Source organism: Alligator mississippiensis, chromosome 5 (genome assembly GCF_030867095.1).
Source record: "Alligator mississippiensis isolate rAllMis1 chromosome 5, rAllMis1, whole genome shotgun sequence".
NCBI lineage: Eukaryota > Metazoa > Chordata > Crocodylia > Alligatoridae > Alligator > Alligator mississippiensis.
In genome coordinates this window covers 65,443,958-65,471,550 of record NC_081828.1, presented here as the reverse complement: position 1 = coordinate 65,471,550, position 27,593 = coordinate 65,443,958, and the positions used below count along the sequence as shown (strand labels likewise).

Sequence of the window (27,593 nt, the reverse complement as noted above, 5' to 3'; positions counted from 1 at the left end):
AAGTCAAGCTGGTCGGGGACGAGGGAAGAGACAAGGCGGGGTCGGTTAGAAGAAACTGAGAGACCCACGACCGAAGGTGGCATTGGCCGGGGTGTAGGGGAGGTTGGAGCCCCGTGAGTGCCCGCCGAAGACGTGACAGCACTGGAGGCTGTGGCGAGGGGGACCCCCACCACTGAGGGTCCAGTTAAGGCCGTGGCTGGCGAGTTTCCGGGGTCTGCCACCATCACCCGGGGCACCCTCTGGGGTCCGCCCGCAGGACCAGGGCAGACCCGGTCAGCTACCCGAGCAGAAGCAGCCCGGGAACGCCTTTTGGAGCAGAGGCGGGCACAATGCCATTTAGAGATCTCTATACCGGGCACATACTTCAGGATAAATTATAAGGTGCATCTAGGAGATGATATTTAGCCTGGGTCAGAAGATCAGTGTTCACTAACTAGTTATTTGTAATGTTCACACATGCTGCCCTTTGTCAATATTTTAGGAAGCATCTAAATTTCATGGATTCTTTTTTTTCTTCAGAATGAATAAAGCTATCTTTGAGAGGGTTAACTATTTCAGTGGATGAAGGGAACGTGTTGTGCAAAGTCTAATTTTTAAAAAGGCTTTTGGCTCAGGATGGTGGCATATATCCTTAAGTAAAATGGAGACACATGAGTTGCATAGAATTACTGTTATATGGAAATATAATTAGTTGAAAAACGGCAAGCAGTAAGTAACTTTAAATCAATTCATGGTGTAACGGCAGGAAGTTTCTAGGAATTTTTCACCCTGTTCTGGGTCCAGTGCCTTTAACAATTTTACAAATGGCTTGGAATCAGGAGCAGAAAGTTGTCTGATGAAGTTTGCAGATAACATAAACCTGAGAGGGGTTGCAAAGACTTGGAAGGTTAGCATTAGAATTCAAAAGGATCTTGGCAAATTGGAGAACTGTGCTCCAGCCCAGCGCTGCTTAGTGTAGGAGTTGAGCAGACACGCCTGCCCTCAGATTTGCATGCTGCAAACTTCTGCTGTTCATTCTTGTGGGTGTCAGCGTCTACCCCATAAACTGTCTAGTCCTGAATGTAAGGTAACTTTTGCTTTTGTAAGTGTCCATGCCCTGTGGTTTTTTGGGAGTCTACACAACAGTAACTATTCATTCTAAAATAGTACTCAGACACCCTGGAAGGGCATGAAGAAAGAAGCAAAGCCTGATAAAATAAGTAAATATTAACAATGTTGACAGGCTGTGCATGTGATAGGAATCCCTAAATGCCAAGCCAAGGCAAACCAAAACAAAATGTGATCAATCAAAATTCTGAATGTCCGTGTGGTCAGTTACATCCTAATCGATATCTGATAAACACTTTTACTTATATGATGAGAGTTTTCACTGGACAATTCTTTCCTCCCCTTTTACAGCCTTTGAAAAGGGCAAATGGGGAAAAAATGGGCAGTCTTGACACTTGACAGGTTTTCAGGTGGAATGGGGGTAACCTACAGATTGGTTCAGCAGAAATCTGAAGGGACAGTGAGGGAAAGTCTCTCTATCTCAGAGTCAAAAGGGAATGAGGAAGGTTTACGTGGCTTTCCATGGAAACCTTTAACCCGCTTAGTTTCGGCTAGAATGCCTGGGAAAAGAAAACTGCTTGGTTCCAGACACAATGCGGCCAACACGGAAACTTATTTTCAGTCCTTGGCTGTCTGCTGTAGAAGAAGAATCTCTGTATTTAGGGTATTACATTTTTATTCTGTAAGAGCGAAGGACACAGCAGATGCTAGGATGAATACCATGCTGGGGCATGTGAGTTAACTTTACTGAAGGTGAAACACTGAGTTAAGAAAACCTCTTTTTCCTGACACTGACAGAAGGTTCACTGCTCTGAGATAAGTGGTGTTCTTGTCTGTCTCAGTACAAGTGTCCCCCAGATAATGGTAAGCGGGAAGCTTCAGCTGATGAAAGACTATAGTAAAAAAAACCCAAACCTTGGACTGCTTTCCTGGTGGAGTTTACCTATGTTATCTGTGTACCTTGATGTTGACCAACAGTCCGTTGCCACAGCTGTGGCAATAGGAGGCACAAGAAGATCTGCCTGACAAAGCAGCTGAGGAGAGTCAAACGAGGAGCAGAACTCCATGTCAGCTGTTGCAGGTTCTGGATCATCAGGATGACATTGCTGAGATATATGGTCATTCAGATCCTCTGGGCTTACTCTTCCCAGGCAGAAGGTAAGCTATGAAATGCATCAAAATATTCAGTCATTTAGACTAGCCCTTGCTTGGCACAGTGTACCTGACAAAGTCCTAAGTCCAGCACAATACTTACATTTTTAATTAACCTACATTGAACCATTTACTGTGTGATCATACAAAATGTGCAGGCAAGGTTCTTTGGGTAGATGTAATAAAACCAAACTACAGACTATTCATGTATTTCTAGAAGCAGCATGGGGAATGGGCTGGAAATACAGTGGGGCCCTTATGAGATTTTGCCCCCTCCATGCTTGTAGACACACACTGGGGAAAATCCCTCCAAAGAAATGGGGTGCATGTCTGCAAGCAAGGAGGGAGAACCCCTAGCTGAGTTTCTTTTTTTTTGCTCTCACAGTCCCACGACAGAGGAATCCCCTTCAGGAGATTCCCTTGTTTCCCAACATGGGAGGACATGTCTGCAAGCAGGCATTTTCCTCTAATTGCAAACTCCACCTCCAACACAAATTATGGCACCCAGGAATGTTTGACCTTCAGCTCCACAGCTGACCACACTCCAGGACAATGTTTCTTTCCAGCCTTTGGCCCCAACCAGTCCTTCAAGGATATTCACCACAGTGTTGTTACTTTTCCAGGGTGATTTCTGACCATCAAGCATTCATTAAAGGGGCTATCCAATCATGCTAGTATTCTGTTGAAATCATTTAAAGTAAACCAGATCCCGGACAATAAGCTGCTAGCAACCCTATTGCTCTAATAACTGAGAAAACCTTATCTATTAAAATGAGTATTTGGAAGTAGACACTAGCATGATCAGACCTTGTTCATGCACAAATGGTAACCTCAGTTGACAAAAATGGTTTACAAAGGGAGTAGCAGGTTGGCTAACATCTAATTAGAAGAGATTAGTATTTGGACCATCTTCCGATTGTTACCCGACCTTTACCATCCTCTCAACTTAGCGGTCTACCCTCTCCACTCTGCCATTTTCACTGAGTTAATTCCTGTGAACAGCCTGGATGTGACACAGTTAGTCTGGTCTAGCTACAAACTGGTAATGCTGCTGAGATGGAATAGTTTTTTAATTACAAAAGACACAAGGGCAACCTGCTTGCAAAGGAGATTATTTTTTAACTGAAAGGTTTGTTTTCTGGTATCACAATCTGAGTAACCTGACTTCACTTATGAAATCAAACTGGCTTCTCATTGAAGAGGGGCTGCAATTCCAAGAAGCCTTGAAGCCATACCCACAGGGAGTGACCTCCTGGTGTGTGCTCCAGGCTCCTTCCTCCTGCAACCTGGGCCCTTTCTTCCAACCTCTTGACCAATGGCTGCAGGTTTGCTGAGAGCAAGAGAGAAAGTTTAGGTTTGAGTCTTCTGGAAAATATTTGTATGCTACAGAAGCTACCAAATCTGTCTAGCAAAACCTGATAGAACAAGCTGGAGTATTTCTGGTGTTTGTGTCTTGACTACACCTAGGATGACCCACTCTGTGTGTGTCCTGTTTGTATAGTGCCAGTATGTGAACATCCCCCTGAAGTGGATTTTGGTGACATTCTAAGTGGTGAAAAATCAGAATATGTGGAAAGTGACAGAGTACAGTACTGCTGCTACCCTGGGTACACGCTGGCTGGATCTGAATGGATAACATGTAATGGAGGAAGTTGGACCCAACTGCCAAAATGTCTAGGTAATTAGCAAGTATTTTGCTTGAGGTGAGGTAGGTTTTTGGGAATCTGTAGCCCTTGGTGCTTAATCATCGGCTATCGGCTCCATAGCCAAGAATGTGTTATTCCTATATGGGATGAAAGTGGTACCATCCTTCTGATTACTTGTGTGAGCTCCACTGGGGTGTTTGATGGAAATATTTGACAAAGAGGAAATTGGGTGATTCTTTAATTTGCTACAACTGGATTTTACCCAGGGGTACAATGTTTTCTTCATCTAGGATCATGTTGGCACAACCTTCCTTCCCTGTACCTAGAATTGCTTGTCTCTTCAAATCCCTCCTGAAATTCCTCCACTGTACCTTAATGGCATGACTTAGGACATTGGATGTTGAGGAATGCCTGATGTCTTCCCTTCCAGGGATGGTGGAAGACAATAAAAATACTACAGGTGTTACCTTCTCAAGCTCTGCATGGATTCACTGAGGTTTCTTGGTCACTCCTAAGTGTTGAGTTGGCAACAAACTTACTTCTCAGCTTAGCTGTCCACATCTGCTTGTTGCATGAGATACTAGTTTAAATAGTGGTGAAAAAAGAAATGGATCAGGCTTGTGCATATATGGAACTGACTGTTTGATTGGAAATAGCATATTTTTCCTGATTTCATTTAGCTCCATGCACTATCACTAAGCAGCAGCTGGAGGAGAAAAATCTGTTCCTACGCAATAACCGAAGACGTACAGTTATAGTTCTGAGTGCTCAAACAGTGGAGTTTTCCTGCAGCAAAGACTATAACCTCACTGTTCCTGCTGTCAGGACGTGTGTTGATGGAAATATTCATTTTCCACTGTGTATCCCACGTAAGTATGTCACCCTGGTCTCACTAGTTTAATTTGATAAATGTAATGATTATTGTAAATAACCAACATAAAGTCCTAAATATACAGATGGTCCTTCTTCCTAAACTGCTATATAAATAATTGCCGTAATCCTTCAGATCTTCTTCTCATGAATAATCCCTGCTCACAGAAGCAGTGTTAGCAGTCCCACACACTGCCATTGGGATGTGGCTTCCATGAAGTATCACCTTGTACTTTCAATGTCTTTTTTGTTTCTATTGATTTTGTGTAGAGACTGGGAAGAAATGTGGACGTCCACCTGCTATTGATAATGGAGATATAACTATGTTTTCCCAGAAAGATTATGCCTCTGGGTCCTCCGTGGAATACAAATGCCAACATTTTTACACATTGGATGGACAAAATACATCTTTCTGTAACAATGGAAACTGGACAACCCCACCAGTCTGTGTGGGTAAGATTCCTTCTATGACCAGAACGGTTTGCTTTTCAAGGGCACTTCTGCTAACAAATGGTAGATAGGGATAAAGGCACCCATTTTACTCTATCTGGATTCAAAATATTACTAAATAAAGGAGTTACACAGAGTGATTTGATTATTAAAAACCTGACTATTTTACATTCTTTTGAGGGAAGAGGTTACTAAGATTTTAAAAAAAGGAGTAGGTTTTTTTATGTATAACAAGAATATCCAGAATTATAAATCAAAACCATAAAGATTTTGAAAGACTATAAAATCTTGTTTTTAACCCATGTAGAAATAGTGCTGTAGGGTTTTTAGTTTTAATTGCTAGGAACCCTCTGTTGCCAGACTACTGTCAGCAGTTCAATCCAAAACTGGATGAACCTTGATTTTTCCTAGAATGGCAATGCCCAGGTTCCTAACCAGTTATTTTGTCTATGGACAAATGAAAAAGGAATTTGTACTTATTGGGGGGAAAGAAGCAGGTGATACATTGTTCAGTTTTTGCTCTTGATATAAAGGACATATCCGTGTACTTCTGTACCCTCTCACTTTCACTTAGGCTCTCAGAACAGAGACCTAACAGCTGTATAGATGTGTGCACAGGAGTAAAGAAGAATGTAACTGGTACAGGGCTCAGGGTCTATACAGATTCTTTTGCTGCATCCATCATTGTGGTTTCTGAATAACCAGGATGCAAAACAGTAGCACAGATACAAAGAAAATGTATACTCTCTTAGACTAGGCTTTAAATATTTTATTCCCTGTAATAGTTTTATTTTAAATTGTTTTTCTCATCCCTCATTTTTGTTTAGCATCTCCTAATAGATCTTTTCTTTCCTCTATTTTATGACTGCACCGCTAGAATTTGAATAGAAGGGGGATGTAATACTTTGTAAAGTGGTATCTCCTCATTATACTGTATGTTCTCTCTGACCCTGATTAGAAAATGGACATCAAACGTTCCTGTTTTTCCTCATTCTAGAGCCATGTGCTGTCAGTGTGACAGAAATGGAAAGCCATGACATAGAGCTGAGTAAGAGGTCAAAAGGAAAACAGTACATCCCCCATGGAGATTTTGTTGAGTTTAAGTGCAAACTGGGGTATGCACCTCCTGCCCTGTTGTCTACTTCTGATTTTACTGTGCAATGCTATTCAGGCAATATTTCTTATCCCCAATGCCATAAAGGTAAGGATTCCTTTCTTGAAGTATTGTTCTTTGGTGACTTTCTGAACTGGTAGGATAGATTATACTTTCCATAGGCTTGAAAATTAAGGTAAAAATAGGAAAAGGCATGTCAAATATCCACGTTAAATGTGTGTAGACAAATGTCCTCATATTTTTTTAGATGGCTTTAGATTTTTTTTTTTTTCACAGAGGGTACATCTAAACAAGATGTGTTAATGTGCATTAGCCTAATTCAGTGTGCATTATGGGCATGCGTCTACACATGTGTACCCTTAATGCGCATTAAAAATGGCAAATTTAAGCTAATAACACTTAAAATTGATACCTACAAATGCAATTTATTAAAACACATTAATGCACATGTAGACATGACCCAGCAATAACTTTAGTGCCAGGTCTGCCTCGCCACTAGGGGGCTTCCCTGAGCCCAACACCAGGGCTCTTGGCTTTGTCTCTCCTGCCCCAACCTGGGCTGCTCTGTGATAGCCCCTGCCTTCAGGTTACAAACACCAGCAGCCATGTCCCTCACTGCCAGGCCTGTGTCCAGGGCTCTGCACAGCTCCTGGGTCCCACCAGCACACCACAGCAGGTCCCTGCCTGGCCCTGGGAGGAGCTCCTCTGGAGCTTCCTGCCCACAGAAGCACCTGCCCTGGTCCCCACCCCAGGTCCCCTGCCATACACCTGGGCCCAGCCCTGCCACTTGCCCTGAGGCCATGAGGCTGAAGACCCAGAGCGGGCAGGCATGGCACCACAGGGGGATGCTGGCCCTGGATTCAGGAAGGCAAAGGGGGAACTGCTTGCAACTGAGGACAAGCCCACCACCCACAGGGGAATTACCTGGGGCTGGGGTGCTGGGCACCTGCTCCTGGGCTCTGCCCCCTAGGCCCTTCTACTCCATGACCCCCCACTCTAGGACAGAGAGACATAGACTTTTGTCAACAGTCGCTTTGGGAAGACGGTTTTCTGTCGTTGGTGGGTGGGGAGGGTGGTGAAGGTGCTTTGTTGGGGAGGGAGCAGGGAGGAGCCTGGGGGGCTGGAGCCTGGGGGCTGGGGCCTAGGGGCTGTAGGCTGGCACGGGCTCTGGGAAACTGCTCCACTCCCCTGCATTGCCTCAGGGAGCGAGGAGGCACTTGGCATCAGGGTTGGGGAGTGGAACACTTCCCAGAGCCCGCAGAGCAGTTCCCTTGGGCCAGCAGAGCCCACGCCAACCCCTAGCCCCAGCCCCCATCTCACCTCGGGGAGGAGCCACTGCCTTTCCTGAGTGAGGCTCTGCCAGATCTGGGGAACTGCTCCATGGGCTCTGCCAGCTCTGGGGAAATGCTCCACTCCTGTCTGCTGCGCAATTATTGCAATTGTGGCAGCAATCAGAAGTCACTGCTGACCCTGCATCCTAGGTGCACACCTTCATTTGTACACCATTGGTTATATTGAATTTTACCATTGGTTATACTGAAATATATTTAGGCTGTGTATCCTTTGAGGTTGTTTGTTCAGTAAAGCATATAACAAACATTTAGGGTTTGTCTGTTTTTGTTTTTTCTTAATGTATGCCCCAGCATTCTTCCAAAGAAAGGGGATTGTATTCCGTTCTTAAGTATTAAAACATGGTAAATTTTCATTTGACCTGAAATACTATGCCACAGCACATTTGTCGTATCTTCCTTCTAAACAGATCTTTGCTTTAACACCACACCTGACAATGGAATATGAATTCCTTTTTATTTGGAAGGAAACCCATAACAGTGTTCCAGTTTCTGAAAATAAATGAGTCAATAAAACATTTGCTTATGTGGTTTTAATAAGGAAATTAAGACTGAGCCCCTGTTGTGCTCCAACTCCATAGCCTAGAGATCAGTGCATTCACCAGTGAGAGAGGAATCCTAGCAGAGGAATCCCTGTTCTAAGGACTGATGTATGCATTTTATCCAATGACTATTTCTTGGAAAATGCGTAAGAAGTCCTGGGAGTAAGGACTAGAACTCAACTCCTTTCTCCTTATGAGTGCCCTAATAATTGGACTAGTGAGCGCAAGAAGCATGAGTCCCTCTGTCTGGTCCCATGAATCCTATGATTCTTCCTGCAAGTTTGTGCAGCTCGAACAGGAGGCCTAGAGAGTGCCTCTAACCAAGCTTAGTAAAGCACAGAACGGTAGCATTCTTTAGTGCTTAGAGAAGTCTCCTAGGAAAGCAGGGAGTGAAGGTTTGAAACACCCTCAGGATAAGGTAATTTGACTTCTTTTTCTTTTTTCTTGGGTGAATGCACTAACCTCCTATATAAAATGCTTTCAAAATGTATAACGGTACGATCCATCTTTTTGGATGAAGATGGCCGTACCTACTTTGTTTTGTGTGGAAGTAAATGCTGCCAGGAGCATTGCCTACCAAATTAGGCTATGCAGGTACCCAGCTGGAGGGACATCTACTGTGTAGATCCCACACAGGCTTAGAAATGATATAAAAGGGCTGACCCAGTCACTTCTGGCAGGATGATGGTAACTCTGAGTATGCACAGAAGGAGAACTCTAGGTTTCTAGGCTACTTCACTGGTGACAATTCAGGGGTCAAAGTTTGGGCCTGGATTATGCAGGTTGCAATTTGGGGCTTAGCACTTGAATTATGCCTAACCCTGAATTTAGGTTTCTGAATCCTTGTGTGGGTTTGAGCCATATTTCCTGCTAGAGGTATGACTAATATTACTGACTGAAAGAGATTTAATAAGGTCCTCATTAACATAACACATTTAGGACATTCAGGTGAAAATTTACATTTAGTATTTTTTTTTTTTTAGTATCACTTTTATTCCAGCTCAGTACTTATGTATTTTGTTTCTCTTATCTTTAGAAATAACATGCACCCCACCAACTATTCTGAATGGAGGGGTAATGGTTCCATGGAGACTTTACAAGGAGAATGAACAAATACAATTTAACTGTGATATAGGATTTAAGTTCAATGAAAGATCAGATGCAGTATGTACTGAAGATGGATGGAGACCAGCCCCATTATGTATAGGTCAGCTTTTGCTAATTTTATATTGTACATTGTCAGATTTCTGTGTCAGTTATATTTTCAGTGATTAATGCAGCCAATGGAAGGTGGTACATCTAACCACAAAGTATATCAGGTGTGTCAGCAAAATGGGAGACTAAATTCAGAAAAGCAATTCTGAAAGCATTAAAGTCATAGCTGACAAACAATTTACTGAGGTCCTGTTTTGATGCTGTAGCAAAAAATGAGTTTGGTTAGGAAAGTGATTTTACCTCTGTATACTGCAGTGTTGTAATAGGTAGTGGGATGCTACAGTTTGGTATTGATGTCTATAAACTAAGGAAGTAGAGAGAGGAGAGTGAAAAGAAAAACATAACATTTCAATATCTATCCATGCTCTGAAGGAAAGACTTCACAGTGGTTGGGATTCATAACTGAATGATTTCATGTGAGAAGGAAGTAAAACCATTGAGGTTTTCTGGTTTACTCTTCAAGTAGTCATGATTATGCTATCAATCCTCATAAAACTATTTATAAAGAAAGAATGTGTTTATGCTATAATCACAGCAGTCTTCACATAGCTGAGTTACCTATAAAAGGGTAGAAGTATAGTTATGAAGTTCAGTACAGGTTAACTACATGCATATTTACCTAGCTTCTTAGATAGATTTTTCAATGAATGCTTTGTCAAGATGTCAGCAGACAAGGTTCTTCGGGTAAATCTGTTACCTTTTATTAGACCAACTGAAATAGTTGGAGAAATTCTTCTTTGCAAGCTTTTGTGTTCAAGTGCTTCTTCAGGCAGAGGAAGCATCTGCAGTTGTTTTATGCTCTTCCTGGATGGGATAAAAGCTAGAAGCCAGTATGCAAGAATGCTGGTCAGTAAAAATGGAAATGTGTGGCAGACAATGGGTTAGAACAGGTGGGGTGGGGAAAGGAAATGGTGACCTGGTGATAAAATGTAGCTGGTAAATTGTAGAGAGGTTACGTGGGGTATCCAATGTTAGGCAGGTTATAATGTGCCATAAATCCAGTGTCTCTATTTAGTTCATGATTTTTTGTATCCAGTAGGTCGATGAAGTAAAGTTCGTAGGTTCATCTACGAAAGGTGTTTTTTTTAATTGCCTTTGAGGGTTAGAACTGAGATATGGGAGAGTGTGGTTATCTCATGAGAAATGTGCCCCCGTAGGTAATTGTTTTTTTTTTGTCTTTGATATATTTTAAGTGTCCATTCATTCTGGTACGCAGTTGTTGTTTGGTTTCTCCTACATATTTTCCATCAGGGCATTTAGTGCACTGAATGAGATATTACATTTGTGGAGTTGCAGGTGCAAGCTCCAGGAATGTTGCTGGTTCTGTTGTGGGGTGTAGTTAGTGGCAGTAGGGGCGATATGTTGCAAGGTTTTATATTTCTTGTCCCGACGTGGTCTGCATCTGTTCGGTGTGTTTTGGGCCATAGAAAGTTTGCTTCTGGTGATGATAAGGTTGACAAGGTTTGGTGCTTGTTTAACGGGTAGGATGTGTGGTTCTGGGAAGATCTCTTTAAGAATTGGGTCTTCTTCTAGTGTAAGTTGCAATTGTTTGAGGATTTTCTGTATAGGTTCCAGGGAGGGATGGTACATCATAACTAATGGTGTGCAATTTATGGGAATTTTCTTTTTGTACTGCAGCAATTCTTTACATGGTATCTGAGTAGCTCTTTCAAAAGTGTGATCTATTTCTTTGTAGGAGTTTTATTGTTGAGTGAAAGCCCTTTTGAGATTTGTGAGGTGATGATCACAAGCGTTTTCCTCGGTGAAAATTTGGTGGTATTGGAGAGCGTGACTGTGTGTTACAGCTTTCTTGGTGTGTTTAGGGTGACTGCTGGTTCTGTGCAGATATGTATGTTTGTCTGTGGGGTTTTTTGTATATGGTAGTTTGTATTTTACCATTCTGGATAGTGATCATAAAAGGTAATGGTGGTGTTGGAGTAGTCAAGAGAGAGTTTGATGGAGGGGTGATGATTATTGAATTACTTCTGTAATATCTGATTGATTTCCATATTTTCAATCCAAATGATGATGTTATTAATATATCTAAAGCATAGCATGGGTTTGATGGTGCAGTTTGTGATGGGGCAATAGGGTGTGCTCCTGCACTGAGCCACCCACTTCACTGCACCCAACCACCTTCCTGGCTCCAAGTGCTTCCCTGGGGGTGTCTCGCATTTAGCCAACCCCCTCCTGGAGCACACCTGCTAGCCTGGGGGTAACGCAGTCACCACCCAGGGTCTGGACTGATCCTGGCTCTGCCCTACTTGGAAACACAGGCCTAGTAGCCCTTGAGGGTACTCGACCTACTTCAAGAACCTGGGGTGCTTCCCTAAGTCTGAAGCACAAATAGTGGTCTCCCTTAGTCAGCCAAACCAAGGGGACCCCAAGGCGTAATCTGACCCACTCCCAATAAGTCTCCCATGCTTGGTACAAAGGGGAACTTTATTGGTTACAAGGAGTAGGTTTGGAATAGGGTACAGGGTAAAGCAATATCAAATAAATCCCATAGAGCAAACTAGCATGGCTGGGTAGCCTTTTAATCGCACATCTGAGCTACCGTAAGCTATATACCTAGTTAGATCTCAGGTAGCTTACGCACGAGATTCCCTCTGGAAGCAGGCAGTTCATTTCGTAGATTTCATAGACATTAGGGCTGGAAGGGACCTCGGAGGATCATCGAGTCCAGCACCCCGCCCCAGGGGCAGGAAGTTTGCTGGGGTCATAGGATCCCAGCAAGATAAACATCCAAATTTCTCTTGACGGCATTCAAAGTAAGTGCTTGAACCACCTCCAGCAGCAGTCTATTCCAGACCTTGGGGGCTCAGACAGTAAAGAAATTTTTCCTTATGTCCAGCCTGAAACTGTCTTGAAGGAGTTTATGACCATTCGACCTTGTCATCCCTTGGGGCACTCTGGTGAACAAACATTCCCCCAGATCCTGGTGAGCACCCCTGATAAACTTATAGGCAGCCATCAGATCACCCCTGAACCTGCAATTTTCCAGGCTGAAGAGTCCCATGGCTCTCAGCCTTTCATCATAAGGTGTGTTTTCCTGACCTCTGATCATGCATGTGGCTCTTCTCTGGACTCTTCTAAGCTTCTCTACATCCTTTTTGAATTGTGGAGCCCAAAACTGGGTGCAATCCTCCAGCTGCGGCCTCACCAAGGCCAAGTACAGTGGGAGAATGACATACTGGGATTTGCTTGAGAAGCATCTATGGATGCAAGTCAGCATTTTGCTTGCTTTACTAGCAGCAGCATCACACTGATGGCTCATGTTCATCTTATGGTCAATCATGACCTCCAAGTCCCTTTTGTCCATAGTGCTAGCCAGCGTAGCACTGCTGAGCCTATAAGCATGCTGCAGGTTTTTCTTCCCAAGGTGGAGAACCTTGCATTTTTCAGTGTTAAACACCACCAGGTTCTCATCTGCTCATTTCCTGAGCCTGTCAAGGTAATCCTGGATCACCGTCCTGTTCTCAGGTGTGGATGCTTTACCCCAGAGTTTGGTGTCATCAGCGAACTTGGCCAGTCTGCTTCTGACTCCAGTGTCCACATCATTAATGAAGATGTTGAATATAGGTCCAAGGACAGAGCCAAGGACATTGATCATGAGTCCAAGAGAGAGAGCAAGTTTCAGATGGTCCAGCTCTTCTCTCTTTGAGTTTTCATCATGGCTACTGCTCCTTCTCATGGGCGGTCTTTAACTTATATAGATCTTATGACCTCATTTATCTGGTCCAATTAAGGCCAGCACCTGTTGGCTGTCAGCCAACACTGGTTGCCAGTTAGACTACCAGGTTCTCTAGTCCCCTCCCAGTCATGTTGGCATTGCTTAGAACAATAGGGAGCATATTGCTCTAAGCCCTTCACCCAGGTATGTAATGCCAGTTATGTAGGCAGAGAAAGCAGGTTTCCTCCCTCCCTCAGGAATGTATCCAACTCAGGTTACCTAAAGAGATGGGATATCTGCCCTCTGCAGGCACCATGTTAACCAAATTGTTACATAGTAGTTTTGTCACATAGACAGAGGTGGCGTTCTGCCACACAGTTCTTGAGGAATTCTTGTTCCAGGTGGCTTATAAAAAGGTTGTCATATTGTGTGGCCATTTTGATGCCCATGGGCTAGAGGAAGTGTTGGTTATTGAAAGTGAAGTTGCTGTGTGTGAGGACGAAACATATAAATTCAGTAATTTCTTTAGGTCCATACTCTAAGTTGTAATCTTGCTCTTGTAGGTATGTAAGGCAGGCTTGGATGCCATCCAGGTGTGGGATGTTGGTATATAAGCTGGTATGATGATGGGCAATCACTTACGAACAAGTAAGATTGTCTTCCAAGGATCTTAATAGTGAGTCTGCAGGTGGCTCCATAGGCCACTTCTAGATCCACATGTCTTGTCACAGTGAGAACGGGTGTTTCCAGGAGTGATGGGCACTGTGTTGCTACGTTGGATGTTTTGATGTTCTTTTCACTTGTTTCTCTTTCCCTCTTCTGCCTGTTGACAAGCTGTTTCAAAGTATTGAGGTCCCTCCCAAAGAAGCTTCCTCCATTTTGGTCAGTCCTGAGTGAGGGTCTCCCAAGTGTTGATGTCAATGTTACGCCTCTTCCTATTTGCCTCCAAGGTGTCTTTGAAATACTTTCTTTGCCCTCCGGTACTTTGCTGACCTTCTTTCAACTATGAGCAAAAAGATTCTCTTTGGAAGGCGGGGGCAACATGACCTGTCCAGCAAAATTGGTTTTGGATGATCATGGCCTCAATGCTGTTGGAATTTACTTCGGCTGAGATGCTGATGCTTGTGCATCTCTCCTCCCAGCTAATCCAAAGGATTTTGTGAAGGCACCCTTGGTGGTACTTTTCCAAGCTCTTGAGATATCTTCTGTATGTGGTCCAAGTTTCTGAGCCATGCAGCAGAGTTGGAATGACAATGGCTCGATAAACCAATGACTCGATAAACCAAGAGCTTCATTTCAGCAAGGATGTCATGATTTAAGAAGACACTCTTACTCAGGCGTCCAAAGGCTGTGCTCATACATTTCAAGCAGTGTTGTATTTCCACATTGATGTCTGCCTTTGATGAAAGGTTGTTGTTGTTATGGTGGTTGTTGTGGTCTTCATTTTGGACTTCAGCTTGTTGAGGTTGAAGAGTCTTCCATCCATCTTATACACAATTTCAATTCCAGGTGGAAGTTTTCTATCGATGAGGTGCATTATGGTGGAGAAGAAGATGGAAAACAAAGTTGCAGTGATGACACAACCTTACTGCACTCCAATTTTCACCCCAAATGGTTCTGTTTGATTCTCACTTGTAACAGGGGGCTTTCTATGGGCTGGTTAGCCGTTGGTCCACCCACCTGTTTCCATCTTCTTCTCCAAGTGCCCGCCTCCTCATCTGCCATGACTTGATGATACATAATTATGCTGTTAATTAGGCAGGAGGCTGCCCATTCTAGCCCCGATGCCAGGAGGTGCTATCTGAAGTTCAATTCCTCCCCTACACTGCAGCCCAAGCCTCACAGGTGGCATCCAGATGACACAATACTCCCAGCCTACAGCCAGACCAAGCTTAGCCCTCGTTGTCAGGCCTCAGACACACACACATTCATACTGCCCTCCTCTCACAGGGTCTCTTTTATGCATTGACAACTTGTACCACCTTGCACCCTCTTGGAGAATGCCCTTTCAGCCATAGGCTTTATCTAGCACACACCTCAGGTGGCAGATATACCATCTTTTGGGCCTCTCCCTCAACCCTCACCGGGGTAGTGACCAGCCACTTACCCAACTGCCTTGACCCCTCTCAGGGCAACTCTACACACTTGTACACACATACTGGGCTCCCAGCCCTCTGGTCACCCCCTCACTGGGGCCCCTCATCTTTGCCCCTTCACTGGGGCCACGGGACTTCCTTCCCCGGTGGGGGCTCAGGTGGCCGTAGACGTGCCTGGCCCCCTCTGGGTCTTACACCCTCCTTGGGCTCAAGTGGCTGTAGGTGTGTCTAGCCCCCTAGTACTCACACTACTGTGGGGGCTGGGGTTAAGGTGCCCCAACCTGCCTTTCACCAGGGTGGTAAATGGCCTGGCATTTCCTGGGGGCCCACTGGTGCACCACTGGGAACTCTACTGGGCCACCCACTCCTGGCAAGGTGCAATTTTAGGTCATGCCCAGGACCAGGAGCCTTCAAACCATCCCCTTAAGCTCCTGCCCTTACCTCCAGGATCTGTCCTGCCACACTGTTGCTAAGAACGCTTGCTGACATATTGTCATGGAGAAGTCTCAGAACACTGATTAATTTGTTTGGGCAGCCAATTTTGGACAGGATTTTCCATAAGGTTTCACGATTTACAGAATGAAGGCTTTAGAGAGGTTGATGAAGGCCAAATAGAGGTCAATTTTGCTCATGACACTTCTCCTAGATTTGACATTATGTAAAGATCATGTCCGCAGTTTCTCCAGATGGTCGGAAGCCACTTTGAGATTCTGGAAGAATTTCTTCCTCAAGTGGGAGAAGGCAGTTAGTGAGGATACAGGTGATGACTTTCTCAGCAGTGGCCAACAATAAGGTGCCTCAGTAGTTTCTGCAATCAGCTCTGTCCCTCTTCTTGAAGACGGTAACAATCAAGGCATCCCTTAGGTCGCCTGGGATTTCTTCCTTGTTCCAGATTAAGGATGAGGACATGAAGCTGACGTGTAAATTGTTCTTCTCCATTGAAAATCTCTGCAGGTATTCTGTCGACACCGACTGCTTTGTTATTCTTCATTTTCCCTGATGGCACTCCCGACGTCTGCTAGGGTAGGTGGCGAACCAAGGTCTTCTCTGACTGTTTTTTATGGAAAGTTGTTGATCTTATCTTCTTTGACAGTTGAGTCATGATTCAGAAGGTCCTGGAAATGTTCTTTCCAGTGAGCATTGATGGATTCATTGTCTTTCAGGAGTGTTCCATCCTTTGATCTTAGAGGATTAAGGCCTTGAGTGCTAGGGCTGTAGACAGCTTTGGTAGCACTGAAGATGCCACGAATGTCAGAAAAATGTTGCATTTCTTGTTATTTCTGAACCCACCACTCATTCTTCAGTTCGTGTGTTCTCCTCTGCACTTCTGATTTTGCTCATTGGTGTGCATTTTTTCTTGATGGCAGAGTTGATGACGTTCTGCCAGGCACAGTAAGCTTTCCATTTCATGTCAATGAGATCTTGAATTTCAGTGTCATTTCCAGTGCTATAGCTCCTCCTTTATATAAGCTGGTAATGTCTGTGGTGGCTAGGAGGGTGTTGCTGTGAAGGTGGCATATGTTTTTAAGGTTTCATAGAAAGTCTATTGTGTTTTGGACAAAACTCACTCTTTGGGTGACAAGAGGTTTTAGGATTCATATTGCCACAGTGAGATGCAGCATACAGAGTAAGATGGTTCTGGAGTCTGACCCAACATGGCATATCTTATTTTCTCTTTTTGGGTTCACATATCTTTCCCTTTTAGCTGCTATGGGCAAGCTTTCTCAGCAGGATTAGAGAGTGTTCTTGGTCTTGCCTACCTTATGAAATGGTACTTAGGGCACATTGCTAGCAAGTAAGAGATGTGGCTGAGAACCTTGATCTACCACTCACTGGGCATTATTATACAGAAGTGTAAAAGGACTGGGTATCAAGGGGGTGCTGTGAAATGATGGTGGTATGGTGGCAATATGGCTCCTGCCTGGCTTGAACTCTAAGATAGTTTTCTTCAATTCCTTATCTGCCATGCTTTGTTCTTATTAAAAAATTAAAGAAGGGAGGATGCCCACAGATCTTAGAGTAAGCCCTACTCAACTTCAGCCACAAGCCCCTCCCAGACCCCACTGGTTTCAATTTTGCCCTTGAGCTGAGTTTTGCCCTTGAGCTGTGCCCCAGGGCCTTTGTAGCTTTAAGGGCTAAATATGTAGCTCAGACTACCCCTTACATCATGCCTATACCTCACAGATGTTGTTGCACTTCTATTCCCTTTGCTGGGGCATCAGCCTTCTCAGCCTCCACCCCTTTCCTCTAGCTGGGCCTTCTAGCCTGGGCCCACTGTGCTAGGCCTCGCTTCTAGGCACCAGCACTTATATTAGGGCAAGGGGACCAGAATTAAAGTACTTATCTCAGCCCTGCCCTGGGTAATAAGCCCAGTATGGCTTGGTCTGGGTCCCTTGGCCCTATCTCAGCCCCACTTTGGGCACTGAGCCTGCTCCAGGTCTCTTGGCCCAAGATCCTTCCCCTCTCTAGACTACCTTACTCCTTCTCTGGGTGCTGGCCCCTCTGGCCTTAGCTGGGCCCTACCTCTGAGAGCTGGCCCCTCTGCCAAGCCACTGGCTACACCTTGAGCCTGAGCCCTTGCAGGACTCAAAGTAGTCACATGCCTCCTGGGTAATAATAGGACCTCTGAACTCCTCCCACCCCCCGGTCTAAAACTGTAACCCAAAAGAAGCCCTCTGACTATAACACAAATCCCCAGATGTAACCCCAGGTCCTTGGCTGTATCACTCAACTCCACACTACCCTGAGTCCTAGTCCCCTGGAAATCAGCAGCATTTCTATTTGCATTTATCCCAGGGTAGTCCAGGCAGCAACCACAAGCTTCTCTGTAGCGCTCATGTCCTGGAGCTCTTCCCTCAGCAGTTCCCGAAGCTGGACTGACTGCTGTGCCTCAGGCCCTGGGTTTATATGGCTGGAAGCCACCACCCCGTTTGGTCATGTGATGCCCTGAGTTACCACAGGTGCTTTCTGATTTAGGTTGCCAGTTCAACCCCCGGGAAACTTACTGCTGACCTCTGCTGTAACAATAGCTGGTCTCCTGTGCAGGGCACTAGCCCAGTGCGCTATTGCTGTGCAGCTGGTTTAGCAGTAAGTACTTGTAGCAGGTAAATTCTGAGGTACTTGCTCCCTGGCTGCTCATAATGGGCAGCTTTGTTCCTCCTGGGGCTCTCCCTGCTGCTCCTTCACCCTTAAAGTTACAGGAGCCGCTTGGCTCTATAATACTTACTTGTAGAGGTCAAGGAACATGTTAGGATATAGCAAGCAAATATGCTTTTCAGCCGCAGACCTTCCCCGACTAGGAGATATACTGTTAGAACAAGAAAAGTGTTTAGCAATCAGGTAATGACCCTACATCACCTATTAAAGGTAACTGTGTCTACACTGAGCAGTGCAGTATAAATCATTGAAAAGAAGGGGTTGAATTTACAGTCTGAGGTCCTATCTACAAGTTACACTTAAGTGAGATTAATCAGTTAATCATGCACTAGGTGGTTGCCCACTTACAAATTCAGTTAATTAATGGTGTGATGAGAAGCAGAACAAGCTGTAGAATTATTCTACAAAATACGTGTAATATCTTTTGTAGTTGCTTCCTATCAGACCACTAATTGAATGTGTTGCCAGGACCCCCTGTGTCTGAGAGTCCTGTCACCTGATGAAAACTCCCAGCTCTGGGAGACCATACCTTATGAGGTGTCCCAGCCATGGGGGTGCATGGTGCAGCCCCTGGCTGGGAACCCAATCAGCCGAGGGGGCCCCCAGCCATGGAAACTTGCTTCTTGCTGGTACAGGGGAAGCGTGGGAACAGGGTCCCCCTGTACAGGCAATAAGCTACAATGGGAGCTGATTCATGATTGTGTGCCTTGTGCATTCGATCCCATTGTGCCTTTATCTGTACTTGTAGAGATGCACTAATGCCCCATTTCCAGTTGTTAATCTTGTGTGTTGCTTTCTGTTTAGAAGTTACATGTGATCCTCCAAAAGTGGCTGATGGTAGTTTTGTCCCTTCAAAGACAATATACAGAGAAGAGGATGTAATCACAGTGGATTGCAAGCGTGGATTTCACTTTGACTCATTCAGTGGGAACACAGCTCAATGCACCAAGAATGGCTGGATACCTGTTCCAAAATGTGTCTGTATGTTGTTTTTGCACCTTAAGAGGTTTATAAAATATCAGAACCAAAACTGTATTATAACAAATTTTAATCCAAACAGGTCATGACATTTTGTTTTACAATACAAAAATGAAACGTATTTTCAAATGCTTTGTTCATTTTACAATGGGTACAAAGTTCCTTCTCAAATGCTTTCCCAAATTATTCCCAGTGATTGCAATGAGACAGTAAAAACTGAGCAAGGACTTAATAATTTCGTCCACTGATGATTCAAGTAAGTGACATCTGTTTAAAACAGAGATAAAAAGAAATTCTGGAGCCCAGTTGTTTGGTTATAAAATATCCTTCTGATAATAAAGTTCAAGATTTCATGACAAACCTGTAGATTCTGAGACAATGAAGAGGAACTTTATTATGTAGATCATCTCATTCTTGTGCATAAGGAACTGGTACCTTCCAGGTTACTGACCTATCCAGAGCTCACATATTGTATACAATAATTTCTAAGGCTAGTAAGCATGGTTGGGTGAATACCAGAGGGGCATGAACCACCTTTTTTTAGGGGTTAGGGGACTTGCTTCAGATGTGGAACACCTAGGTCCCATTCCTCCCTCTCCATTAGCAATTTGAAGCAACTTCTTCCAACTCTAGTAGGTTCCCTTAAATGCCTTGCTGCAAAAAATTCTGGTGTGTTTCTGTCTTGATCACAGCTGTTGAGACTGTACGACTTTGCATCATGTAGGCAGGGCACTACCAATTGATTTCCTTAACCTTAACCAGTGTGTTATGGACTCATTCTCTCCATTTCTTTCTTTATCTTTGGCCCAAGTAATATTTCAATACTTTACACAAAGTAAAACATGTACAAAAGACCATACTGAGAGGGATCTAACCCTAACTACTATACTGTCTATTAATTAGAGCACTCACCTGGTATGTGGCACATCTTAAATCCCAATTCATGCAAAAGAGAGTTATGAACCTGACTGTCCTACTTCCCCAAGTGAGTGCTTTAACTACTGAGTGTTGAGTGAAAGCAAGTCCTCTACTTCTCAGTCATCTCTGGTTTTGTAAATACAGGCAACCCCTGCTTAGAGCTCTTAATTGGTTCCTGAAAAACCAAGCATTAAGCCAAAGGAGTGTTAAGTGAAACCAAAAGTATTTGACAATCCAAGATGGCGACTGCAATTGTTTTTATGACCCAAGATGGTGAGTGTGAATGTTATAGCAAAACTCACTGAGTGCTAAGTGAAATCGGGTGTCAATTTAAAATGAGCCTTATAGCAAAGTAGTGCTCAGCAAAACAGCATTAAGTAGGGGTTGCCTGTACTGCCTGCCACTAGCTGGGCATATCTATATGTGCTATAAGGGGACAGCAGTAAAATGCAGCGCTTATTGCTCTGCCGTTTATGGCTCCTGGGAAGCTCTCAGGCATGCATGTGCACCCAGAGACGTCCCTAGGGGTGTGCAGGGACCAGGGCATATTAGCCCGGGCAGGGCTGGAGGGGGGTGGCAAGCGGCTGGAGCTGGTGGCACATGGCAGCCATGGCACAGCCTGTACAGCACTGTCCACGAGGCCGCACAAAGCTCGGGGCCTGGGGTGGTTGTCCTGATTCGCACACCTTTAGGGATGGCCCTGCGTGCACTTGGACTGCAACACATTGAGCCGGGTTGCAGCAGTGCCAGCTGTCAGGTGTCCTGGGGGCCAAGCTCACCAGCCCAGGGCTGCTCCAACCAGCCTCAATGTGCTGCAGAGGGGCTGGCTGGGGTATGAGGATACTTCAGCACAGGGTCAGGGCTGGCAGGCAGCCCTGACCCTGATGCACCCTCATGCCCAAACCACCTGGTCAGTGTCTGCACATGTGCTACTGCCACGAAAAAAACCTCTGCAGCAGGATAGGACTTGTATTTACACATCCTGCCCTGCTGTGAAGTTTATTAGTTTTGTGCACCCTAATAGGGTGCACATGTAAACGCTGAGACATTTTCTGCATGTTAATTAGTTGACTGCACAGTAAACATCTAATGTAGATGCTCTAGACCTTCTTTTCAATTGCATCAACTTACTAGTGACCCAAAATCAAGAAGAAAAAAAAAAAGTCCAGCTTGCTTTGGATTGAATGAAATGATTGATCCAAAACAAATTCCTTGGGGTTTTTCAGTCAGGCAACAGAAACTGAATTTTTCTTGATTTTAGTTCAGTTACCAACCAAAAAAATACTTTTTGCATTTCTAGCATTTTACAGTTCTGCAGGCAGAAAAGGCTTTTGTGGGATGAGAAATAAGATAATCCAAGTCATAATGTATTTCCAGGGGCATGTCTACACAGGACATTTAATAGGCAGTTGACTAATGAACTGTGCAGTAAACAAGTCCTAATTTGCTGCAGAGTATTTTCGCACCCAGCAGCGCAAGTGCAGATGTTGTGGCACAAGGGTGCTTCAGTGCCAGGGCTGCCTGCAAGCTAGCTGCATGCAGAAGCAACCTCTTGCCCCAGCCAGTCCCACCACAGCACACTAAACCTGGTTCGAGCAGCCCCAGCTAGAGGGCAGACCCCCATGGTTCCCCTGCCAGCTGGAGCTGCTACAACCCAGCTCAATGTGTTGTGGTCCAGGTGTACATGTAAACCACACACCTGGGAGCAAGAAATTGTGGAGTAATAACCTTTGCAATTTACTGCTGCCTCCTAATGGCACATGAAGATGTGTCCCCGAATGCCTTAATTTGGTTAATGCAGCTTCCAAATTATAAAGTGTAAAGCTGGGAAGAAAAAGTGTGTTGTGAAAATTTGCAACATTATTATTTCAGGTTCTTTCATGCATCTCATAATAGTTTATTTTAAACTTCTGTTTTTTCCAGTGCGACCTTGTGACTACCCACAGGTAGAAAATATTGAATTAAGTGGCTATTATCAAAGCAACAGAGAACAAGCCTTTCCAGCAAAGATAGGGTCATCAACGTACTACAGGTGTGCCAATGGTTATGTAACTGCAACTGAGGAAAATTGGGTTTTAATCAGATGTACAAGAGATGGCTGGGATCCTGCACCAAAATGTATAAGTAAGTAAATGTAAAATTGTGTTATTGCTTCAAATCCTCTTTCTCTATAAGTACTAATCTCAAGCAGAGAAATGGTGGTGTTTAATAAAACTGCTCCCTTATTCCCCTGTACTCCTCCACTAAGACTGTCATTGAAGGACATGAGTATGTCTCTTTTGAAAGGAGTGCCTCACACAAGGGACAGCAGCCATAGAGGGTGTGGGTTTTGCAGAACACTGCTGTTGTCTGTTCTTTTAGTTAACCTTTGCTCCCTCCCCTGTGCTGGCCCTTGTCACCTCCCCCAGCATTTCTACCCCTTTAGCAAGGGGAGAGGGGGGCCCTTTGAGAGCAAATGAGTTGTGGAGAGGTGCTTAGGCCTAGCTAGGTAATCAATTATGGGTAAGGATCATATGTAACCTGTAAGGTAGAGGCCCACAGGGGAGAAAATAATGAAGGATGTGGTGTTTAGGGATGTTCACTTCAAAGGAAACTGTTTGCTAGGTTGAAATACAGGGATTTTTTCCCTTCTGCCCCTCTTCTGCCCCCCTGCAGTGTGTGTGCATGTCTGTGTGTGTTTCTCTTTGTGTACATACATATATCTGCAAAGAAACATGCAGGTGTGCTCACCTGACATATGGAAATGTATTATTTCCAAGACAGTCTTTGTGGCCTGCTGTAGCAGCCACTGTTTGGGCTCGATCTGTTTTTCTTTTTTTTTCTTTTTTGAGGGGTCCTTCTTGATGGTAACGTTGGGGAGTATTGCTTTCAGATGTTCTGGATGCAAAATGATGCAAGCCCATAATACTCCATTTTGTAGCACTCCAGATGTAATAGGCACATATTTAAGGTGACCTATGTAGCTGATTGAGGACTTCTGTAACATCAACAGAAAAGTGGATTGACACATGAAGCACCTAGACAGCTCTATGCCATTATCACTTTTCAGCTTCAATTTTTCATTCCAAACTCTCTTCTTACTATCTGGAAACCTTTCATATTTCATGCTGATTCAAAGAAAGGCTACAAAAAGGCTGGTGTTTTTCCACAATCATACTCAAGCTACAAGGCAAAGGCAGTTTAATTTTCCTGGAGAGCTTTGAATGGTTAAGGATTCATGACATTCTAAGATTGAGAAATATCATGAAAATAACAATCTGTTCCCCATGAGCAAAATTATTTCATCTACCCCATCTGGAAAAGTGTCCTTGGATACACAGCTAATGCCTAAATAAGTCTCAAAGAATATCATAAAGGCATGGTCTATATCTGAGAACATGAACAACTCCTAGAATAATAAAGAGTCACAGATAGCACCTTATAAACAGGCTGTGGAAATCACATTTTCATTTCTCCTAGGAAGATATTAATATCGCTGTCTTCCAGGTATAGCCAAAGGTGTAAGAAAGAGTGTAGCCCCCTGTGCTGCACTGACACAGTAATAAACAGTCTCTGTCCCAAAGAGCCTGAAATCTAAATATTCAAGAAAAAGTGAGAGAGAAAGGCACAGAAAGATTAAAAGTTCATAGAACAGGTCCATTGCAGAGGCATTCATGAACGACACGTGTCCCTAGAGGTGAAAGAATCATCCACACCACTGGCTGTATATCTTCACTAAAAGCAATGAAGGGCCTGACACTGCAGTATGTTTGGGGCAGGAACACCAACAAGGGCTCAGGCACAATGCAGTCCATGTTCTGCTACTATGTGGCTCTGTTCGGGATACTTGAGACATCCCATAGTGTTGTTATCTATCACACTGTGCACTGCACACTCATGGGCCCAATGCAGAGTGAGAATGGTGACAATGACAATGAGGACAATGATGAAAATGAAGGAAACAGACATTGAGGAGCGTGAGGATATCTGCTTTGTGGACTTAATCTCCAGCCAGGTCCCAATCCTGACCAAAACCATGACCCAAACCAAAACCCAGGAGACACAAGATGGGAACAGTTTGAACAAGCCCCTCATTGGGAATATGGAATGATCAGTCTGGCACCAACTGCTGGCAAGTTTCAGAAACTCTGGGTTACAGAGTGACTGGTGGTGTGTTCAAGGGTCCAGGAACATGGGGGTGGTAATAGCTCAAGAGTGACTTGGGGCTTTGGGCTGTTTCTTGGCTTTGGGGTGCCTTTGGGCTCTGGGTATGGTGAAGTGGTGAAACACATGGGTTTCAGGCAGTGCATATTGTCCCTCCCCTTGCTGTTTACCAGAAGGATGGGGCCATTGTGTTCCATATAGTGCAGGGAAAGTGTGAATTGGTGGCGCATCCATGCTTAGGCCACAGGATTTTAGGTTCCTGGCCCAGTCACAGATTAATGGTCCAGGTAAGGTACTCAATGGCTGAGACGGGGTATTCAGTGACTTATTCAAGGGTTAAGCATTTCAGGCAAATCACAGGGTGAAAACCCAATCCATCACCCTATCCCACAACTGGGTCACATAGTAAAGACCACTTGGAGCCCACTTCTCCTCCTCTGGGGATGCCCTGCATGCACCACAGTGAATCAGTGGATGTCAGCCCACTTGCAGCCCTTTTTTACTGCTGGGTGAATTCCACAGGCCTAGGGACAGGCTCAGCAGAGCGAGATCCAATCCCCGAAACAAATTTGCAGTACACAAACATACAAAAATGTACAATCACAGGCTTTTATTTATGTGCATATAAGGACCCGCATTCCTGCTTCCCATAAAGGCAGTGTTGGTACTGTCAGTGTCAGACCCATATACTGCTGTGTGGATCCCAGGAGAGGAGGGATTTGTCAGCAGGGAATGCTGTCATTTTTGGGGGTGTCACCATTTAGGACATTAGCTATCTCCCTCACCATGGGGAGAACCCCACCAAAAGCTGGATTTCTGTCTATGGGCACAAGCAGTACCAGTCAGAGGAGCTGCTGGGAACTCTTCAGGAGACTCCTGTGGCTCTGGATTACCAATTCTTAGAAGTGGCACAGATACAGGAGAGGTGGTCAGGGAGGATCCAGGAATTGGCCTTCCAGACTCAAGCCTCCACCCATTTGCAAGGGAGTCAAGCAAGCCCTTGCTGGTACTGCTGTGGAGTCATGAAAATTCTTTTTTTGACAAGGGTGGCTATTGCCACGGAAAGGGCAGCTATTGCCACAGAAGAGTAAGTTTCCACCTACTCTCCCCCACTTGACCACAAGCAGTGCCCCCAGTTTCATGCAAACATGGGCTACCACGGACACTGGCCACCACCCCACTTCCCTACCCCTACACTTCTCTCTGCACAGCAATTTCCACCAAATGTTCAGTGAGAGTATGAGGTGGGTGTCTAGGTGCACTGTGTGCACTCCTCCCCATACTCCAGCTGCTGAAGATGTCCAGAGATTTGCCCTCCTCCGTGTGGCTAGATGACAAGCAGGCAGTGGAGGTCTGAGCAGAAGATCTGCTGAAATATGTATTGGAAATATGCAAAAAAGGCACTCCAGTCTGCTCCCTAGCCCTCTAGCAGGAAGTCAGAGCAGGTCAGACATTGTGGGAAATGTTACTATGCGACTGCTCAGAACATGTTCTAACTTGAATGCCACTTAACTTTCCACTGATTTAGCACATGCACATTGTAATATGTAACAAAGTCGTGAAAGAAGTGAATTTGCAGGAAGGATCTGAAGGCACACCCAGCTTGGGAGGCTTTGGCTATTTAGTGTCCTGATAAAAGAAGAAAGCTCTGACTACTTAAGACCTTTCAGGCCTTAAGACCCTAACATCTATGAATCTATGAATCTATATTGAACTTGTCAATTGCTGCTTTCATGGTGGCAGGTGAAAAGGGGTTAAGAAAAATGTACAGAGGTTGGAATGTAAAGTCTCAACCTTCTCTGCCTCCACACTATAGCAGACATGGGGGCAAAGAGGGGGAATTAGTGTGCTTAGTTTTCAGAAGGTATAAACGAGGCCAGCTCACTCTTGACTCCTATAAGCCTTAGGGGTTCATGTTGAAATCCTGATGACAGTAAAGTCAATGACAACATACCACTGATTGCAGGAAGGCCAGAAATGGAAGGGATGAGGTGAGAATAGATGAGTTCCAAGTAGGACTCTGAAGATGCATGAAGGAAAGATTCTTCGCAAACATACAGCATAAAACTGTCCTGGTAAAAAGTCTTGAGGAGGAAAATAAATCAATGGTCATGTTGTGGCAGGATCTGAGATGCAAATCTGAGCCCAACTGCAAAATAATTGTTCAAATTAGCTGCCTCCAAGATAAATATTGTGAACATGGTTTGAAAGGCGCAGCCCTGATATCTCTGGATTTTACCAGCATCACTTCACATTACTCCAGAGAAATCTCAGAGCCCGTGTCCTGCACAAAATAGGGAAAAGGAGCCTTTTTCTGCAACCAGGTTTTACCATAGGCTGGGGTCATGATCTAGCAATGTTTTCTATGGCAGCGTTGCATCAAGATGGCACGATGTAAACAAACCCTTCACATCTTACTTTTGGTTTGGTTATAAATCCAAAAATCTTGTCAGGTACTGCCTGACCCTGACCACAGAGCTAATCGAGTGCTGTGAAACAGATCTGCCTGTGAGCTTGGAGATTCAGTACCATTTGGGTTCTGCAGGCTGGTTTGTATTTTTGCATTGTTTATTTTGAGAGACTGAGCCTATGAGAGAGCTAAGAATACCTGTAAGTAAAATAACCTGAAGGAGCAGTATCATGAAGTCTTCTTGAAGCTAGTGCTAGAGATCAATGTTTCAGAGATGTATTAGGCCACGGTTGGTGTAAATGATAATACATTTCAGAAGTCAGCCAACGGTGAGGCTGAGTCAGGTGATGGTCTGGTGTATTAGACCTGATTTCCACAGCCTTGCACCTTTTATGATATTGTACCCTATGCACAGGTTTGTCACAAGGTGCAAGGCTGTGGGAAAACTTTTGAAAATGAAGTTCTTTTTGGTATTAAGTACCACTGTGTTCTGCAGCACAGAGGTTAATGTTACCTTTTTTTTTAAATTTTTAGCTGATATTTAAAGGATTTATTTTCCACTCCTGCCCCCCCTCTTCCTCCAGCCCTCTTTGTACATGCCTGATTTCCTGTGATTAACCCTATGTGCTCTTTTTACTTTAGAATTATGTTCTGTCCCAGATTTGGAAAATGGTGGTACCGGCTATTGGCATTGGAAAAAATTCAAAGAAGGTGAAACAATTTCATATTCATGTCACCGGGGCTATATCCCTGAAAATCAGCAAGACAGGATTATGTGCGCTAAGGATGGCTGGTCGCCTACTCCAAGATGTATCTCTGAGCGTAAGAAGCACC

At 44.4% G+C, this 27,593-nt stretch overlaps 1 protein-coding gene across 3 annotated transcripts in view; it reads left to right on the top strand.

Annotated features, from left to right (window-relative positions):
* The first annotated feature begins 2,008 nt into the window (after positions 1-2,008).
* LOC102568208 (complement factor H-related protein 3) overlaps positions 2,009-27,593 on the top strand; it is a 43,662-nt gene continuing 18,077 nt past the window's right edge. The window contains exons 1-9 of one of the 3 annotated variants that reach the window (XM_059728426.1): positions 2,009-2,205; positions 3,701-3,877; positions 4,526-4,714; positions 4,986-5,168; positions 6,163-6,366; positions 9,207-9,377; positions 19,115-19,291; positions 22,130-22,330; positions 27,402-27,581. In XM_059728426.1, coding sequence (XP_059584409.1) covers positions 2,145-2,205; positions 3,701-3,877; positions 4,526-4,714; positions 4,986-5,168; positions 6,163-6,366; positions 9,207-9,377; positions 19,115-19,291; positions 22,130-22,330; positions 27,402-27,581 — 1,543 coding nt within the window. In that variant the 5' untranslated portion in view covers positions 2,009-2,144. The remainder of the gene's footprint in view (positions 2,206-3,700; positions 3,878-4,525; positions 4,715-4,985; positions 5,169-6,162; positions 6,367-9,206; positions 9,378-19,114; positions 19,292-22,129; positions 22,331-27,401; positions 27,582-27,593) is intronic. The other 2 variants (XM_059728425.1, XM_059728427.1) reach the window with 2 other exon arrangements.